This window comes from Tursiops truncatus, chromosome 7 (assembly GCF_011762595.2).
Source record: "Tursiops truncatus isolate mTurTru1 chromosome 7, mTurTru1.mat.Y, whole genome shotgun sequence".
Lineage (NCBI taxonomy): Eukaryota > Metazoa > Chordata > Mammalia > Artiodactyla > Delphinidae > Tursiops > Tursiops truncatus.
Genome location: NC_047040.1, coordinates 56,627,134 through 56,647,049, shown reverse-complemented (window position 1 = coordinate 56,647,049; position 19,916 = coordinate 56,627,134). Strand labels below are relative to the sequence as shown.

At 38.5% G+C, this 19,916-nt stretch overlaps 1 protein-coding gene across 1 annotated transcript in view; it reads left to right on the top strand.

Moving 5' to 3' along the window:
• The first annotated feature begins 6,179 nt into the window (after positions 1 to 6,179).
• The window catches only part of MTX2 (metaxin 2), a 63,699-nt gene continuing 49,962 nt past the window's right edge, over positions 6,180 to 19,916 (top strand). Inside the window, exon 1 of the mRNA XM_019923185.2 lies at positions 6,180 to 6,388. Coding sequence (XP_019778744.1) covers positions 6,349 to 6,388 — 40 coding nt within the window. The 5' untranslated portion in view covers positions 6,180 to 6,348. The remainder of the gene's footprint in view (positions 6,389 to 19,916) is intronic.

Below are 19,916 nucleotides of genomic sequence, written 5' to 3'. Positions count from 1 at the left end.
GGGCAAACAGTAAGGCTGTTAGCATCATGCATTAATATTTTATTTTAAATAATTGTGTGATTATCCTTTTAGTAACATATGAATTCCCTAGCACTTTTGTTTTATGACCTCATTCTTAGAAATTCCAGTGGCTTGTTTTCTTGTATGTTCCCTAATTGTGGTGATCTTAAACAGATCTTCAGTTTTAAATCTGCCAGTTGTTCTAATACAGATGCATAAATATATTTTCTCCAGTTGGCTATTTATTACAAAGACAGCTTGTTTGTGGGCACCGTCAGGACATCTGCATTTTATTGGATTTAATTTTTAGTAATAAAGACCTCCCACATTTATAGATTCTTTCCAGCACAAATTAGCCTGTGTGGGAAGCAAAGAACTATCAGTCAGGGAGAAAAAGTGAATCCATATGGTGCCAATGATTCTGTTTCCCTGGCTACAATGAAGAAAGAGTTGAGCGTAGACGGTTTCCCCTAGCAGATCTTTGTTTTTTTCTCAAAAGCTTGCTAGAACAGGATTGGTGTCAGTCCCAACGCAGTACCTTTCAGCCAGCCCAGCTCATCCATGTACCACGCATCAAGTCATAGACGCTCAACTGAAATATCGAGGGTGAATTCTCCTTTTCTTCTAATCTTGTTCTGTTTCTCTTACATGTGTGCCCAGTCCCTGGCTCTTGCCATTCTCTTCCATTTTGGGGCTCACCTCTGCCCTTTGTACTTGTTTTGTTTTTGCCAGTCCAAATCCTCAGCACTTTCTCAGGGCTTTGGTTCAGGTTCCCACACAGGGTCTATGATATGGAGAAATCTTTTAAAAAAAACGTGCTTGTGTCAAAAAGCAGTCAAAACATTCTATCTTCAGCTTTTTAAAGGTGACAAACTATACTTGGTAATAGAACTTGAACAGATGATGGCTATTCTTCACTTTTAAAAGTTATATATAATTCCCTGTTGTGAGAGAACAGACAGGAACTGAAAGTTTTTCTTTCAGTTGACACCAAAGTACCCGGAACAGTTCATTTCCCTTGGTCAATGTCATCCATGGGATGAGGAGGAAACTGGGCATAGCATGCATACACTTTACTATCAGTGTTAAGTCCTTCAGCACAAGAAGAAACCTATTATCTCTGCCTCTTGGCAACTCTTAATCTCAGCCAGAGAGAAGATGCTGCTTTTTTTTTTTTTTCCGGTGCGCGGGCCTCTCACTGTTGTGGCCTCTCCCATTGCGGAGCACAGGCTCCGGACGCGCAGGCTCAGCGGCCATGGCTCACGGGCCCAGCCGCTCCGCGGCATGTGGGATCTTCCCGGACCGGGGCACGAACCCGTTTCCCCTGCCTCGGTAGGCGGACTCTCAACCACTGCGCCACCAGGGAAGCCCGATGCTGCTTCTTAAACACTACTATGTTTATGTCTCCGTGAGATTTTGGTAAATTTAAATTTAGTTTAACAAGTTTCCTAGCTGTAGAAGGTGATACAAATATTGATGACTTATCCTTAAAAATTTATTATCTAGTACAGTGGGTAGAACTGTGTTCCCTACCCCCCACCCCCAATAAGATATGTACACATTTCTAAACGCTGGTACCTGTGAATGTGACCTTAGTTGGAAATAGGGTCATTGCAGATGAAACCAGTTTAAGATGAGGTCATACTGAATTAGGGTGGGCCCTAAGCCAATGACTGGTGCCTTATAAGAAGAGGGAAATGTGCCCACATAGACACAGAGGGAGAACACCGTGTGATGACGGAGGCAGAGATTTGAGTGATGTGTCTATAAGCCAAAGAAGGCCAAGGACCGATTGCTGGCAACCCCCGAAAGCTACAAAGAGGAATTCCCTAAAAATTCTTCCCTGCAGCTTGGAGAGAAAGCATGGCTCTGTTGACACCTTGATTTCAAACTTCTAGCTTCCACATTTTTGAGAGAATAAATTTCTACTGTTTTTAGCCACTCAGTTTGTGGTTATCTGTTATGAAACTACTGCACTAGTTAAGGAGGCAGAAATGTGAACAATAAACTGTCACACAGTTTTAGAGACCTATGGAAGCGTAAAGAAAGGAGACATTGCTTTCTAAATGTCATGGGCAATAATTTTTGGAACATCAGGTTTCTTTGCAGAAACTTAGTAAGCTATCTGACTTTTAAATGTACTGTGTGATTCTTTTTTTATTGAGGTATGATTGACATACAACATTGTATGAGTTTCAGATGTACAGCTAAATGATTCCATGTTTGTATGTACAGTTGCAAAATGATCACCACAATAAGTCTAGTTAACAGTCTGTCACTATACATAGTTACAGAAGTTTTTTCTTGTGATGAGAACTTTTAAGATTTAGCAATTTTTAAATATGCAATACATTATTGTTAACTATGGTCACCACGATGTACATTATATCCCCTTGACGTATTTTATAACTGGAAGTTTGTACCTTTTGACTCCCTTCAGCCATTTCACCCAATACTTACACCCCGCCTCTGGCAACCACCAATCTGTTCTCTGTATCTATAAGCTTTTTTTCTTTTCTTTTCTTTCTTTCTTTTTTTGAGATTTCACTTATAAATGAGATCATATGTTGTCTTTCTCTGACTTATTTCAGTTAGCATAATGCCCTCAAGGTCCATCCATGTTGTTGCAAATGGCAAGATTTCATTATTTTGTATGGCTGAATAATACCCCATTGCATGTATAAACGAGTACCACATCTTCTTTATCCATTCATCTGTTGATGGACACAGGTTGCTTCCAAATCTTGGCTATTGTAAATAATGCTGTGAACATGGGGGTGCATATATCTTTTCGAGTTAGCATTTTCCTTTCTTCAAATGAACACCCAGGATTGGAATTGCTGGTTTGTATGGTAGTTCGATTTTTAATTATTTTGAGGAAACTTTATACTGTTTTCCATAGTGGCTACACCAACTTACATTCTCATCTACAGTGCACAAGTTTCCCTTTTCTCCATATCCTCACCAACAATGTTATTTCTTGACTTTTTGATGATAGCTGTTCCAACAGGTGTGAGGTGTATCTCATTGTGATTTCGAATTGCATTGATTTGTGATGTTGAACATCTTTTCATGTTGGCCATCTGTATGTCTTCTTTGGAAAAAAGCCTGTTCAAGTTGTCTGACCATTTCTATTTTACTTTATTTTATTTTATTTTGGCTGCACTGCACAGCTTGTGGGATCTTAGTTCCCTGACCAGGGATTGAGCCCGGGCCCTGAGCAGTGAAAGCACAGAGTCCTAAACACTGGAATGCCAGGGAATTCCCTCTGCCCATTTTAAAACCATATTTTAAAAAATATTGAGTTGTATGAGTTCTTTATGTATTATAGATATTAACCCCTTAACAGCTATATGATTTGCAAATATTTTATCCCATTCAGTAGGTTGCCTTTTCATTTTGTTGATTGTTTCCTTTGCTGTGCAGAGCTTCTTAGTTTGATGTAGTCTCACTTGTTTATTTTCACTTTTTTTTTTTTTTTTTGCGGTATGGAGGCCTCTCCCTGTTGTGGCCTCTCCCGTTGCGGAGCACAGGCTCCGGACGCGCAGGCTCAGCAGCCATGGCTCACGGGCCCAGCCGCTTTGCGGCATGTGGGATCTTCCCCAACCGGGGCACGAACCCGCGTCCTCTGCATCGGCAGGCGGACTCTCAACCACTGCACCACCAGGGAAGCCCTATTTTCACTTTTGTTGCCTTTGCTTTTGGTATCAAATCCAAAAAAATCATCACCAAGATCGATGTCAAGTTGCTTACTGCCCATGTTTTCTTCTAGGAGATTTATGGTTTTAGGTCTTATATTCAAGTCTTTAATCCATTTTGAGTTAATTTTGGTGTATGGTGTAAGGTAGCGGTCCAGTTTTATCCTTTGCATGCAGCTGTCCGATTTTCCCAGTATCATTTATTGAAGAGATTGTCCTTTCTCCACTGTATATCCTTGGCTCCTTTGTCATAAATTAACTGACATATACATTGGTTTATTTCTGAGCTTTCTATTCTGTTTTATTAATCCATGTGCCTGTTTTTATGCTAATACCATTCTCTTTAGATTACTACTGCTTTGTAATATAAATAGTTTGAAACCAGGAAGCATGATGCCTCCAGCTTTGTTTTTCTTTCTCAAGATTACTTTCGCTATTTGGAGTTTTTTGTGGTTCCATACAAATTTTAGAATTGTTTGTTCTATTTCTGTGAAAAATGCCATTGGAATTTTTATAGGGATTGCATTGAATCTGTATATTGCTTTGGACATTATGGACATTTAAAAAATATTAATTCTTCCAATCCATAGCACAGAATATTTTCCATTTATTTGTGTCTTCTTCAATTTTTTAAAATCAATTATTATTATTTTTTATGTTTATTTATTTATTTATTTTTGGCTGCGTTGGGTCTTCGTTGCTGCGCACGGGCTTTCTCTAGCTGCGGCGAGTGGGGGCTACTCTTTGTTGTGGTGCGTGTGCTTCTCATTGCGGTGGCTTCTCTTGTTGCGGAGCATGGGCTCTAGATGAGTGGGCTTCAGTAGCTGTGGCATGCGGGCTTAGTTGCTCCGCAGCATGTGGGATCTTCCTGGTCCAGGGCTCTAACCTGTGTCTCTTGCATTGGCAGGCCGATTCTTAACCACTGCGCCACCAGGGAAGTCCCTATTTTATTATTTTTGATGGAATTGTAAATGGGATTGTTTTCTTAATTTTTCTTTATGACATTTTGTTGTTACTGTATGGAAACAACAGATTTCTATGTATTTATTTTGTATCCTGAAACTTCACTGAATTCATTTATTAGTTTAAAGTGTTTTTGGTGGTCTTTAGGGTTTTCTACATTTAATATCATAGCATCTGCAAATAGTGACAGTTTTTCTTCTTCATTTCCAAACTGAATTTCTATTATTTCCTTTTCTTGCCTAATTGCTATGGCTTGGATTTCCAATTACTGTGTGATTTAAAATGAGTCACCTCATCACTCTGAACCTGTTTATCATCAGTGAAAGAGGGGCTTTGGCCCTCCAGATGATCTCTGAAGTCTGTTTCACTTGTAATATTTCATTCCTCTAAATCTGTAATATAGTCTGAGTTTTCTTGAATTGTTTATGTATAATTTAAAAAGTTATTAGGTTAAGGGGTAAAAAGTCACCTATGGGATTTAGGTGTCTCCACTTCCTGCCCCTCTTACCCCTGAAAGGGATGAACTGAAGTGTGTGACTAGAGTATTTTATTCTCCAAGATGAGCTTCATTTCAGGTGTACAGAGATGAAGGGCAAACTTTTAGCTTAGGTGCTGCTCAAGCCGCCTTCTCTCTGGCAAGCATGTTTGAATAAAGAAATAAACACTAACGTCTGTCCATGGACTAATCAACCTAACAGTATAGTTGAACAGAGGAAATTAATGTGGGTTTGAATCTGGGCTTGAGTGGACTCCCTGCGCAGGCAGTTTAAAATCCCTAAGCCTGTTTCTTTATCTGTAAAATGGCAATAACATCATCTTATTGGTCATCTAGAGGATGACATGAAATAGAATACTGTACATATTTTTTAAGTGCCTAGTATCCAGTGGACACTTAAAACTGTTACTTGCCTTGATGATATCCCTTATTTGTGGAATCTAAAAACTACAACAAATATTGTATTTGTGAATATAACAAAAAGGAAACAGACTCACGGATATAGAGAACAAATTAATGGTTACCAGTGGCGGGGGGTAGAGGCAATACAGGGGTGGCGGAGTGGGAGGTACAAACTACGGGGTGTAAGATTAGCTACAGGGATGTACTGTATCAATACAACACGGGGAATATAGCCAATATTTCGTAATAACTGTAAATAGAGTTTAACCTTTAAAACTTATATAAAAAATAGAATTAAAAAAATCACCAACCTATACAATTAAGAGCAAACAAATGCTTGTTGTTTGAAACGACTTTAAAAAAAAGTTACTTGCTTACAAAATCCTCGCTTAGAAAGGAAACTGAAAACGTCTGGGGTACCCCCGCCTTCCGGGTAGGCTGGAGTCGGGAATCAAACACCCTTCTCCCCTCTCCCTCCCCTCCCCCCGCCCACCGGCGGCCCCCAGCGGCCGTGAGCCCGGAACAGCACCGCCGGGAGGAGTCAGAGGCGGGGCCGGCGGAAGTGCTTGCTCGCCGCTGTCAGCTGCGCCGGAAGTTCCTGGCCTGGCCTGGAGGTAACCTTAGGGTCTTCGCCGCAGGAGCAGGCACGGCCGCCGCGGGGGTGGGCTTTTCTAGTCCGAGCCTCAGCCGGTGCCAGGTCTGTTAGGTGCCAGGAATCGCCGGGGTGCGCAGGAGTTCGCTGAGGTTCCCGGGGAGTAGGAACCGCGGGCGCAGGGCCGCCCAGCCGACATGTCTCTAGTGGCAGAAGCCTTCGTCTCGCAGATTGCAGGTAGCGTGCATGGCCGCGGACCCGGACGGAGGCGGGGACCGGCGTGGGGCAGTCGTGGGGAGCACTGTGGGCTTTAGGACTGCAGGTTTCCTCCAGCCTTGCAGCATTAGACGCTGAACTCAGGCCTGGGGATGGAGGTGGGCACTGACTACCAGCCGCATCTCATAGATGAGAAGACGGAGGGGGAGAAATTTGGCCAAGGTCACCCGGTAGGACTGGGAGTTCCATCTGTCTTTCCTGGGCACTGCTTTGTCCAGCTGCCCACTGGGTCTGGACGTGTTGGGGTGCGTGGAGAACGCCGTGGGTTGGAATTAAGGTAGGGGCGTGGCCACAGGGGCAGGGCTTCCGAAGGCTTCAGTGATTAAGTATGGGGGCAACCTCGGTGTGGGACCTGAAGTTTAAGGTGATTGTCACTAGTGAGTCGCCATTGTCATTTGAGTGGCCACCGAAGTTTCCTCTCCGAGCAGCACAGTATTATCATTTTACGTCTCTAGGATTCATTGACACATTTTTAAGTCTACATGAATTTTTTGAAACACCTTTGACTTGACGGACTGAACATGACTGATGTAAATAGATTTATAATGTATTTCTGTTATCGAGGTTCTTATTTACTGTAGTGAAAGAAATTACATATTGTTGAGAAAGTGAGGAGACTATTGTAAGTGTAGGTTGATGGGTCATCGTTAATCTTTAAATGGAGTTAACCTTAAACAGCCTAGCAGTATTCTCACGGTGAGTATGGTAAATATTCAGTCACGAGAATAAATAGGTACATTTACAATAAGGTAGTATTTTTGAAATGGAAAGTACTGAATGTGTTACAGAATTTGCCAAAATGTTTTTCATTGCATTTGTGTGAACATACACTTCTTTTTTTCCTTTTTTCACTTAAAGACTGTTTTCTAAAAGAGAGGGAGGCTCCCACTAGATTGCAAGCTTCATAAAAGCTGGGATAATACTTACTTTGTCTCTAGTATCCTTTTTTCTTTTTAAAATTTATTTATTTATTTTTGGCTGCCTTGCGTCTTCATTGCTGCGTGAGGGCTTCTCTCTAGTTGCAGTGAGCAGGGCCTACTCTTTGTAGCGGTGCGCAGGCTTCTCATTGCAGTGGCTTCTCTTGTTGTAGAGCACGGGCTCTAGGCATGTGAGCATCAGTAGTTGTGGTACGTGGGCTCAGTAGTTGTGGCTCGTGGGCTCTAGAGCGCAGGCTCAGTAGTTGTGGCGCACGGGCTTCGTTGCTCCGCAGCATGTGACATCTTCCTGGACCAGGGCTAGAACCCCTGTCCCCTGCATTGGCAGGTGGATTCTTAACCACTGCACCACCAGGAAAGTCCCTGTCTCTAGTATCTTGAGGACCTGTCAGTTGGTGCTCAGTAAATATTCGTGACCTGAATCAATGAATATTCTTGAGATTTCAAACAACGATTATTTCTATTTATACCATTTATGTTTAAAACAAATTAGATCATTAATTTAATTTAGATTGCTGCTATGTTAAAATATTTCAGTGTATGCTGATATTAGTATACTGTATTCCCTAATGTGTGATTTCTTTTAAAGAAAAAATGATGAATATCTTTTAGTAAGCTTTTAATAAGTTTGGAACTTTGCTTCCATTAGTGAAATTTAAGAATTTCTAGGAATTTTATCAGTCTTTCATCTTAGCTTTTTGGAGTGGTCACTCTAGGAGGAGGCGTTTATAGATGGATAATTCAATAAATGGTGTTGGGACAACTCGTAAGTCATAACATTGCTAGAATAAATTCCAGATGAATTAAAGATTTAAGTGTAAAATAAGAACAAAAACCAAACTGTAATAAAATAATTAGGAAAAAATATAGGAGATATAGCGTAGGAGGCCCAAGCAAGACACAGAATTCAGAGTTCATGGAAGAAAAAAATTATGGATTTTATTGCACATAAATTTAAAAAGCTTTGTACAATGAGAGACATAAGTTTCTACAAATTAAGAAAAAGACAGTCCAACAGAATCAAAGATAAAGGACAGGAACAGGCAGTTCACAAAAGGGGAAATGCAAATCAGCAGTGAAGGTATGAAAAGATGCTCTCCACTAATTTCCACTCAGTTGGACCCTCAAAGTATTGGTGAGTCTGTAAGAAATCACTGCCTTTTGGGAACTTAACATAGCAATATTTATTTAAATGCTGTTACTTGACCCAGAAATTCTTCTTAATGAGATTTATCTGATAGAAATAGAAGGACCAGTATTTAAAGAAATATACAACAGTAATAATTGTGGTATTATTTGTAATAGCAAAAACCCAGAAATGTCCTAAGTTATGGCATGCCCACATTATTACAGATACTAAAAATGAAGAGGTATATCTGTTAAATGTATTGGCTTGAAAACTCTGATTATCTTAAGTAAAAACAAGTTATAGAATAGTGTATGTGTGTATATGTATATAGTATGAACCCACTGTCGTTAAATAAACGAACCCTGTATAAACATGTATATGTAAGCAAAGAAAAATGTAGAAGAATATTCAACTAATTTTAACTAGTAATGTCAGGGTAATAAGGTTAGGATGTTGGTGGAGTGAGAATATTTTACTTTTGAATTTAAATGGTTCTAATTTTAAAAATTTGAAAGATTATATTTTGGCAACAGCGAAAAAAGGGTGGCTATACCAATAATTTATATGAAACCTTGTATTTGACTTGTAAGTGTGACTCAAATCTAACAACTAATCACAGCAGTCTGCTTCTGGCAGTAATAACGTTGTTCTTGGAAGAGATCAACCTCAAGAGATTAGAGATATATATCTACATAGTCCCGTTATAACTTAATAAGTAAATGTGAATCTGTTTTTGTAGTTGAGAGCTCTGTTTTTTAATGTGTTTAACACTTTGCTTATTATTCTTTCTTTCAGTGGGCCAACAAACTGGTATTTCTTTTGGAAACATTTAACGACATCTTACATCTATCTGTGCTATTCATGAAGTGCCTTCCTTGAGAACCTCATTCTTAAGGACATCTTTCTGAAAGCCTTCTCTGAACTCCCCCATTTAAATGAACCTTCTGTCGCTTTACCACTAGTGTATCCCTCACCAAGTCCTCTCAGTTCTTACTCCTTATTATGACTCAGTAGCTATTCTCTCCGTCTCCACTGCTATATTATTACCTTAGTTTACAGCTTTGTTATTTCTTGCTTGGATTACTGTAGTAGTGTCTGAATAGGTTTTCCTGCTTTCAGTCTGTTCTCTTTCTAGTACAGCCTCTACACTGCAAAGCCTCTGTGGGTTTTTGTCTGTTTGTGTTGTTTTATTTTTATTTTCCTAAAATGCAGATTTAACTCCTCTTGTTTTAACACCTCATTGGTTCCCCACTGTCAGTAGACTGGAGTGAGGCATACAAGAGCCTCCGTGAGTTATTCCAAGTCTGTCTCTCCAGCCTCATCTCTCATCACCCCTTTCCTTGAACTCTTGCCTTTCTAAACTATTAGTAAATAAATGAACTATTAGTAGTGTCCATTTTTGGCAAATGTTGCCTTTTCCCTGAACTGTCCACTTTGCTTGGATAACTCCTGTTTGTCCTTTAAGACTCTGAGCACATTTTAGCCTGTAAGTCTACCTGACATTTTTTTCCTGTGTAATAAGAAAGGTTTATTGTTTTTTTTCTTTTTTTCTCATAATAAAAATGATACATTACTACTGTAGAAAATGAAAACAATCCAAAAGAATACAAAGTAAAAATCACCTAAAATCATAAATTTAAAATCTCATCCTCATCATTAAAACTTTGGTGAACAAAGCTACCTCATTTACTCTCCCTACAAATAAAAAAAATGAACATAAATAATATATAATATGATTACTTTTTTGTAATCTGTTTAGTCATGTAGCATATCGAGATCTCCTTCCATGTCTATGAATGGACTGACATATATATCATCATTGTTAAATGGTTGCATTAGTATTTCACGGTAATGAAGAAATCATAATTAGCTTATCTAGTCTTATTATGATGGGTATTTGGGTGTTGTATTAATTCGGCCTGAGAAGCAGAAGTGGTAGGAGCTCTAGCGCTACTTCTAGCTCTGTATACACTCACACACACACACACACACACACACCCCCACCCCTCATGCACGCACGCACGTGGAACTGGCTTATGCTGTTGTTGTGGGGTTGGCCAAGCAAATGCTAAGTCCAAAGGCAGACAGCCCTGAAGGGGGTCCAGGAAGAGGAGGGAGCACGTGCCACAGGTGCTGCTTGCAGGGCCCGAGCTCAGGGAGGACTTAGGTCCTCTGTTGGTAAGTTGGGCCCACCCAGGATAATCTCCCTTTTGATTAACACAAGGTCAGCTGATCCTGGACTTTAATTATATCAGCAAAATCCCTTCACAGCAACGCCTAGATTAGTATTTGAATAACTGGGAGGTGTTTGCTACAAAATGGCTGTTGCCTCCCTTCTGTCTTCCCAACACCTGCTGGAGGATACCCCTTGTAGCTCACCCTAATAAACAGTAGAAAGGGTATTCTGGCAGATGTAGTTCAGTCTAGCCAGTTTCACGTACCTCAAAACCATCACAGGTGTATATGACTTTGTAAACAGTGCTTACAAATACATATTTGTGTATCTGAGTAGTTTCTTTGGATAAATTTCTTAAAGTGGGAGAGAATTTTGAATTTTTCTTTTAACTCAGTGACATGGAAATAAATGGTAACTTATGATTTTGAATTAATAGCTTGGATCTCTAGATAATGATATGCTAGATTAAGAACTTTAAAAAGAGGATGAAAATAGTCCTGGATATTGAGTGGTTTTCAAAATCTTTTGTAATAGCGTATGTATTTTAAATTTTAACTTGTTTTTTTAACTGGCAAATTTTTCCAATACATTAGTCGAGTTTCAGGTTAAAAAAAATTATTTTTTTCAGATAGTTGGGTAGGCACATATCCCGGGGAAGGATTGAGTATTCCCACTTGGGTTGTATGACCATATTTGGAGTAGTTACTGTAGCCGAAAGGACAGAGTACTGTGATGGACAGGCCTGACTCACTTGCCCATCTCTTTACCAGGAGCGACTCCAGTTTTTAGGGCTCCACAGTGCCACCAGATACACGCAAAAAGCTTAGAGAGGTGCTGAGCGCTAAACTGCAGGAATCTCTTACAGTGTTGATCACTTCCTTCACCTTGCTTTCTTCCTGTGGACTTGGAAGTGAGAGTCAGACCTGGGTTCTTATTCAGCTACTTGCTAAATGTGTGACCTTGGGCAAATTACTTGCCTTTTTAAGCCTCAGGTTTCTTATTTGCAAAGTGGTAAAGATAATTATAGATTATTTAAGGAATAGATGACAAAGGATAGAAAATGCTTGGCATTGTGTCTGGGACATAGTAAGCACTCAATAAGTGTTCATTAATATTATTTTTAGCTCATTTACCTATCAGTTTTTCTCTTTTACTGGACTTTGCTTCTGTCTTCCTGTGTGAAGATATAAGTTTGGTAAAGCTTTTAAAATTACCTATAAATAGGGCTTCCGTGGTGGCGCAGTGGTTGAGAGTCCGCCTGCTAATGCAGGCGACACGGGTTCGTGCCCCGGTCCGGGAGGATCCCACATGCCGCGGAGCGGCTGGGCCCGTGAGCCATGGCCGCTGGGCCTGCGCGTCCGGGGCCTGCGTGTCCGGAGCCTGCGCTCCGCAGCGGGAGAGGCCACAACAGTGAAGGGCCTGCGTACCGGAAAAAAAAAAAATTACCTATAAATAGAATACATAATTTATTTCAATAATATAAAACATCTGTAAACAGTTACTTTTATTAAAATTACTCCTGTAATAAATTATTATAAGATATTTGTTTCAAGATTATACCTTTGATAAGTTCCAACCATATTTATCTTCATTATATAATTGGATCTTCAGTATAGGTCATAGGTATAAATACTCTGAGACTTTTTCAGTGGTGATTTGTTTGTTAGCATTGCCAAAAGGTTTTAGCCTTAAAAACTTAGCTGCTAAGTATCTGGTTGATGATAAGAGTAAGCGTCCTTTTTTTTTTTCCCTTTTCTGCGGTACGCAGGCCTCTCACTGCTGTGGCCTGTCCAGTTGCGGAGCACAGGCTCCGGACGCGCTGGCCCAGAGGCCATGGCTCACGGGCCCAGCCGCTCTGCGGCATGTGGGATCCTCCTAGACCGGGGCACGAACCCGTGTCCCCTGCATTGGCAGGCGGACTCTCAACCACTGCGCCGCCACCAGGGAAGCCCCTAAGCGTCCATTTTTGACCGACTGTGCTAGATGATATATTGATACATAGTTGCTAGTATTAACAATTTGATCATGTTAGGCATTTTTCTTGTTTTATGGATGAGGAAATTGAAACTCTGTTAGGTAATAGAGTATAAAGGTTAGGAACAAGGCCATTGGAGTGAGACAACTGAATTCTAAGCTCAGTTCTGCTTTCTGTTTTATGATCTTGGGCAGAGCTTTCTAGGCCACAGTTTCCTTATTTGTGAAAAGGGGATAGTATATTTTATAATGTATTCTAATCACCGAGGGTAGTACATGGTATGTTCAGTATGTGGTAGTTTGTTACTGCTTTTGTTCCCTAGGTGCCTCTGAGGATGTTACCTTTGTACTGTTATCCCTTTACCATTTTGGTCAGCAAAATATCCAAAGTGTCTTTATTTTTATTAATTTCTATACCATCGTTTCTGAATGATCTTATTACTTCACTAATGTGTTGATATAGTTTAAGCATATTAGTTAATTTCATCATACTATGATTATTAATCTTTTGAAATCAGGACAATATCTGTTCTGTTCTTTATTTAGAAGCTCTGTAAACTATGTAAAGGATGAAAAAGAAGACTTGGAATATTTCATTTATCTCATTGTGGGCATGCAGGTGCTTAATTATTTAAATTTATTATTAATTTCATTCTCGCAGTTGCATTAATTTATGGTATGATCTAGGAAAGTAGTTTTATAGGTTCCATGGCACCGATATATAAGCATTTTGAAAGTAAGTATAATCAATATAGGCATGTTTAAAAAATTTTGTTTTTATATCAGTAATAAAGTGCTTTTTATTCCATCTTTCTTCCACATGAATACTGGGAAATTTGGACTTTGAAAGCATCTCAGAAGCGTCTTAGAGGCCCAAAGTGGAAACTATGGGTTAAAGGTCCTTTGTAAGATAGAAGTGATGCTATTGCTCACAAGATATATTAAGAGTGAAGAAAATGATAGTCAAGGCTCTTACATCTGTATATCTAATATCTAATAATTGCAACAGATATTTGAAAAAATACAATGCGTTCAATTCTTTTGCTCTTGAAAATAAAGATATTTTGTTAGTTATTTGTAGTCCACATTCTGAGGATTCTCCAGTATTGAGGGAGGCACGGAGGAATTATTGAGAGGTTATTGAAGTGGCCATTACATTTCAGAGAATCTTTTTTCATTTGTATTAGTTGTATGAATAGACTCAGACCGTAGTGCTTATCACCTTGGCACATGTAAAGTTGATATTGAAGGGGCAGATGGAGAAGCAAAACAAAGACAAAATAGGTTATACTTTAGATTAGAGGCAAAATACAGTTTATTGACAGCAGTGTGACCTATTTTCTTTTATCATATGAACAGGTTGAAAACCAAATTCTTAAAGACAATGTTTATTTCCTTTTAGAAAACTTTGGTATGCTGTTAAGATCACTTGGAACGCTTGTTTTTGATCTCGTATAATAGTCCATATTAAGCATAATGTGAGTTTTGATTTTCTTGTGTGCTTCATTAACATTCTGTACTCTGAAATTACATGATTTTTCATTTTTAACTTAAAAGATTTTGGTGATGTATGCCCCATAAAATTTGTCAGTCTTTCTTCTGTGAAGACTTTTTTTTTTTTTGCGGTACGCAGGCCTCTCACTGTTGTGGCCTCTCCCGTTGCAGAGCACAGGCTCAGGACGCGCAGGTTCAGCGGCCATGGCTCACGGGCCCAGCCGCTACGCAGCATGTGGGATCTTCCCCGACCGGGGCACGAACCCGTGTCCCCTGCATCGGCAGGCGGACTCTCAACCACTGCGCCACCAGGGAAGCCCCTTCTGTGAAGACTTCTGAGTTATTAATGTTAGCTCAAGCCTTTCATATATGAGTGAAAATTGAAAGAAAACATCAAACTTCTTAACATTTTTCAAACATTTTTGATATTTCTTGATAAGTAGTTTTCAGATGGGCTGAAGATGTCACATGAAGATGAGATATTAAATTCAGGCTTCTCATTTTTTGTTCAAAGACAGAAGTTATAATATTCAGCAAATCCAGCCACAGACATTTATGTGTAGAAGTTTCTGCCTTGCCAGTAAGAGAAATGCACATTTTAATTTTTTATTGCTTTGTAAATGATCCTGTACTCTATTCTTGAACACTTCTTATTTTTGTACGCTCTATAAATGAATCATGGTTTTGAACTTTCCTACATCAGTAATAAAAATGAAATTTGATTGGTTAGTAATAAAGAAGGTTCTTTTCATAAAAACAATCATTTTGTCATGGCAATTCCCATTAACTGTAACTGCATTAGCAAAATAGAAACCATAAAAAGCATTTCATTATGCTTGTACACTTAGCTATGTTTTTGTACTGATTATATATATATATATATATATTTTTAAACATCTTTATTGGGGTATAATTGCTTTACAATGGTGTGTTAGTTTCTGCTTTATAACAAAGTGAATCAGTTATACATATATATTGATTATATATTTTTATCTCTAAGAACTTTTATAAACCAGAGAAGTTTCTTCATGGCTTAACCTGAGATGTTATCATTCCTAATTTGGTTAGATGGTTTTATTGCTAGACTTACAGCAATTTTTTGCTGTCAGATATCTTTTAGGCTTTAGATAGCAAAAGACCTGCTTGTATTTTCCACAGAATATGTCTTTAGGTTGCGTATCTAATTTGCATTAGGTGCTCTGCTAAGTGCTGGGGTACAAAAATGAGTAACAGTTGTTGCCTTTGGTGAACTTATATTCTTGTGTTGGTCAGATCCATTGAAACAAATACAAAGTGGTGTATCCTGTAATAGAAATGCTAATTTACTGAGCCTTTTACCTCACTTCTCTCAAACTGAATTAGGGGTGTTAGATATTTAGTGAACATCTCAACTCCTCTCCCTGCCCCTCACCTTCTGTCTAGCGCACTTGTGATTATTTTTTTTACCCGGTTCATATTTCGTCTCCTCTCGTGAATTCTTTCCTGTTTTCCTCAAGCTGATTGTTATTTCTTCAAGAGGATTCCTGTAGTGCTTTATACATCCCTCTGGTCTGATGCTTATATTAATAACTGCTACTGAGTACATTCTGTGAGCTTAGAGACTGTATATGGCATTTACGTAGTTTATCTAATTTTATTCTTCCAAGAACCTTACAAGGTAGATGATATTTCCCGTTTTTACAGATGAAGTAAATGAGGCAAGAAGAGGCTATGCAACTTGTCTAAGGTCACTTAGGCAATAAGTTGTAGAGTTGGGAGGGGAACCCGGGCATGTCTCACTTCAAGACTTATGTTTTTTCCCTACACCACCTGTATTCATTTATTGTATTGTAAATGGTTATGTGCATCTCAGTCACCTCTTCTCACTTCCTCTGCTCTGTGCCCCCCACCCGCTCAACAAAATTAGATCTTAGAGAGCAATGGCAGTTTTATATTCATCTTTGTCCATTTATCATAGTCCCTGGTACATTTTCCAAGTTTAATAACCTATGGTTGTTTAGTTAAGTGCTTTAATATATTTTTTTTAGCCTCTCTGAGGATTTTCTGTCCCTGTGCTTCTGTTCATGAAGGGATTCTGTGATGGTTGGTCTATGTTATCTTATTTCTTGTTTGTTTTTTCCTTTTTTTGTTGTTGTTGTTCTTGGGGAATCTGGCAATTCTGCCAAGACTTCTGCAGGTATAACAACAGATCAAATCCTCTGTAGGGAGTCATCTGTTTCACGGCTAGCTGAGAGGAGTGAGGGAGGAGGAATAGAGAGTTCTTTGGTTACCTAGCTTGATATGAGAGAGTGAGTATATGTCACGTACTAGAAAAGGGCAGATACTTAAAATAATAGGTACTATTGTTACAGTGATTGTAATTGGTTTAGAGTAGTGGAGAGGATTGTTTCTTAGTTGGAGGGACATTTATTTTCCATTTTCTAGGATTAGATTTAGAGAACCATTAAATCTTGAAGGTTAACACTGTTAACAATGTTGAGGTCTGATACTTGTGTGGGACTGTTTGTCTTCTCTCTGTTTTTTGGCCAGATACTGCACTTTTAATCTTAACCAGCTGTTTTTGCATAGTTCTGCTATCGATCTCATATTCATCTCTATTTCTGAGAAAAGTTCAGACACAGTGTCAGTGTTTCCTCTTTTATGAATTACAGATTACCATTTTTAAAAAGAGAATTCAAATTTTGAGCCCTAGCTACAAGGTTCATATCTGTTCATAGTCACCTGGAGTTGGCCTGCTGTTTATTGGAAATTAATGAAAAATGGTGGATCTTTTTTATAATGGGGTGAAGTCTAAATATAACCATTTGAGAGGATGACACATGAATCCTTACTAAGAATGGAAGGTTTTCAGTTTAACTTGTATTCATTTTAGCCTGAGTTATTGGCTTGCTGATGCTGTGAATTTGTTTTCTTCACCCTTGTTAACCTCCAGAAGTTTGTCAGTTTTATGAAATTGATCCTTGAATACTATTTTGAAATTGATCTCTAGTGTCACATAGATAGGTTCAGATGGCTCACGTTCAAGTCTCATAACTACTAACTTAATTTTACTTTCCTTATTGATTACATCTAATGGAAAAACTATCATTTAACCACTTTTTGGTTCCAAAGCAAGTGCAGCCTCAGTTCATTAGTCTTAAAAGCTTATTCTGGAACACTATTAAATTGCAGCATGTTACTAAAGCATGTTTTAAAACATGGCTTTAAGCCATATCCACAAATACTTAAGTAGAATAAGATGGGTAAGAATCTTCTTGAATAAAATTAATCTACATAGATCCTTACTGCCACATTCTATGAGGCAAATGAATAAAAGGGGTGAAAAGAACTTAATCTTATTTGAAGTGTACTCCATGTCCTGTGGACAGTACTTTTTTTTTTTTGTGATGGTGGTCGCAGACCATCTGCATCAGATTTACTGGCAGTGTGTGTGGCAAGTTTGGATTCTTGGCCCTCGTTTCTACAGTATCAGAATATCTGAGTTTAGGGTTTGGTGGAAATATGCAATTTTACAGAGTTCCTTAGCGGATTCATGTACATTAATGGTTGAGAACCATTGTTGTAGGATGATTGTAATTTCTTTAATTATAATTAATTAATTATTATAATTATTACCTAAGAACGTTTATTTGTGGGCTTTGTAAGAAGTTAGCTAATACAGTTCTGTGTTCATTGAATCCGGAGCCAGACTACCTGGGTTCAAACCCTGGCTCTTGTCACTTACTAGTCACTGTGACTTTGGCAAATTACTTATGGTTGTTCCTTAATTTTCTTATTGTAAAATAGGGATAATAATAGTAGTGTCTACCTCATAAAGTTGTTGTGAGGTAGTTACTATGTCAGGCACTTAAGTGCACAATAAATGCAATAAGTCTTTTAAAATCGATTTCAGTTTTACTGAGGTATAATTTATATACCCTTTTAAAGTGTACAATTAATTTTTAAAATATATTTGCAGAGTTGTGATTATTACCACAATCCAATTGTAGAAGAAACATTTTCATCACCCCCAAAAGAAATTTCTTGCCTGTTTACAGTCATTCCCATTCCCATCCCAGCCTGAATCAACCACTAACCTACTTTCTGTTTCTGTAGATTTGCCTATTCTGAACATTTCATATAAATGGAATCATACAATGTGTTTTCTTTAGTGACTGGCTTTTTTCACTGGGAATAATGCTTTTGAAGTTAATCTGTGTCGTAACAGGTATTAATGCTTGGCTCTTTTTTTATTGCCAAATAGTATTCTATGGTATGGATATACCGCATTTAGTTTATCGACTCATCAGTTGATGGTCATTTAGGTTGTTTCCACCTTTTGTTTACTGTGAATAACACTGCTGTGAACATTCTTGTACAAATCTTTGTGTGGATATGTTTTTCCATTTCTCCTGGGTGAATACCTAGGAGTGGAATTGCTGAGTCATAATGGCAATTCTGTGTTTAACATTTTAAGAAACCTCCAAACATTTTATACTCCCACCAGCAGTGTGTGAGAGTTCCAAATGCTGTACATCCTCTAAACATTTGTTATTGTCTGTCTTGTTGATTAAAGCCATTCTAGTGGGTGTGAGGTGGTGGCATCTCATTGTGGTTTTGATTTGCATTTCTCTAACAACTCATGATACTGAGTATCTTTTCATGTGCTTGTTTGGCCATTCATGTATCTCCTTTGGAGAAATATCTATTCATATCCTATGCCCATTGAAAGGATTGAGTTATTTGTCATCTTTGTTATTGAGTTGTAAGTTTTTTATATATTCTAGATACTAGCTATAAGGGTCTTAAGGGACTCTTAACTGCTGTCACTATCCCCCCCGCCCCCCACCATTATCATCTGCCTCAGTAGCAGTCTAGGTAGTTTTTGACCAGAAAGAGGTAGATTCTCATTATTCTCTAGTTTCATTTGGGCACCGGCTTTGGTTGTAAGAGAGAAGTTCTGCCCTTTACAAGTTTTCCTAAATTTTCAATCTGTTTTGCTTTCCTTCTTCTGCCTCCTGAATGGCAGGATATTAGAACCCATTTGCCTTGGATATTAATTCTAATGTATCATTCATTCATGTGCCCTCACTTTGAATCATTTTAGTCCTTTGTTTACCACGTTGTTACAAATGAATAGGTGGTTGGAGATATTGATGAGGGATTTGTGGGGTTGATGATTTGTCTGCCATGGGCTCAGTAAATTGGCATTCATTTGGCATTCTGGAGATTGTGTGCTGTTTTATGTAATTTTTTTTCTTAGCTCTGTGTAACATGTAGACAGAATTAAGCCTTGTTATGGGTGTATCAGATGATCTTTATTGTTATTTTCAGATAGGCTCCAGTATTCGTCAGAGTTTTAAACTTGAAACATTATAAAGATAACAGATAGGGAGATGGGCCATATGGTACCACTAAAGTCTAAGTGCCTTAAAGGCAGTTACTTGATTTTCTTTATAATTTTATCCCTAGTGCTTAGAATGGTACCTGGCACATTATATTCAGGGTGTGTGTGTGTGTGGGTGTTTGTGTGTGTGTGTGTGTGTGTGTGTTCTGTGAATATTTATTGAACGACTGATAAAATGGATTTGTAGAATGTGGCTTAATTTACTTTCTAAAATGAGAGCTATGTACAGTTTACTACACATACTTATATGCAGCAAGCAATATAGAATATGCAGTGGATTCTGATGTCAATCAACAAGTTTTTAAGGACTGATGATAACTTGTAGCCAAGGGAATGGTTCTAGTGTGAATCTTCTTCCAAAGTTTGGCAATCCCTTTGTATTTTTGTCTTACACT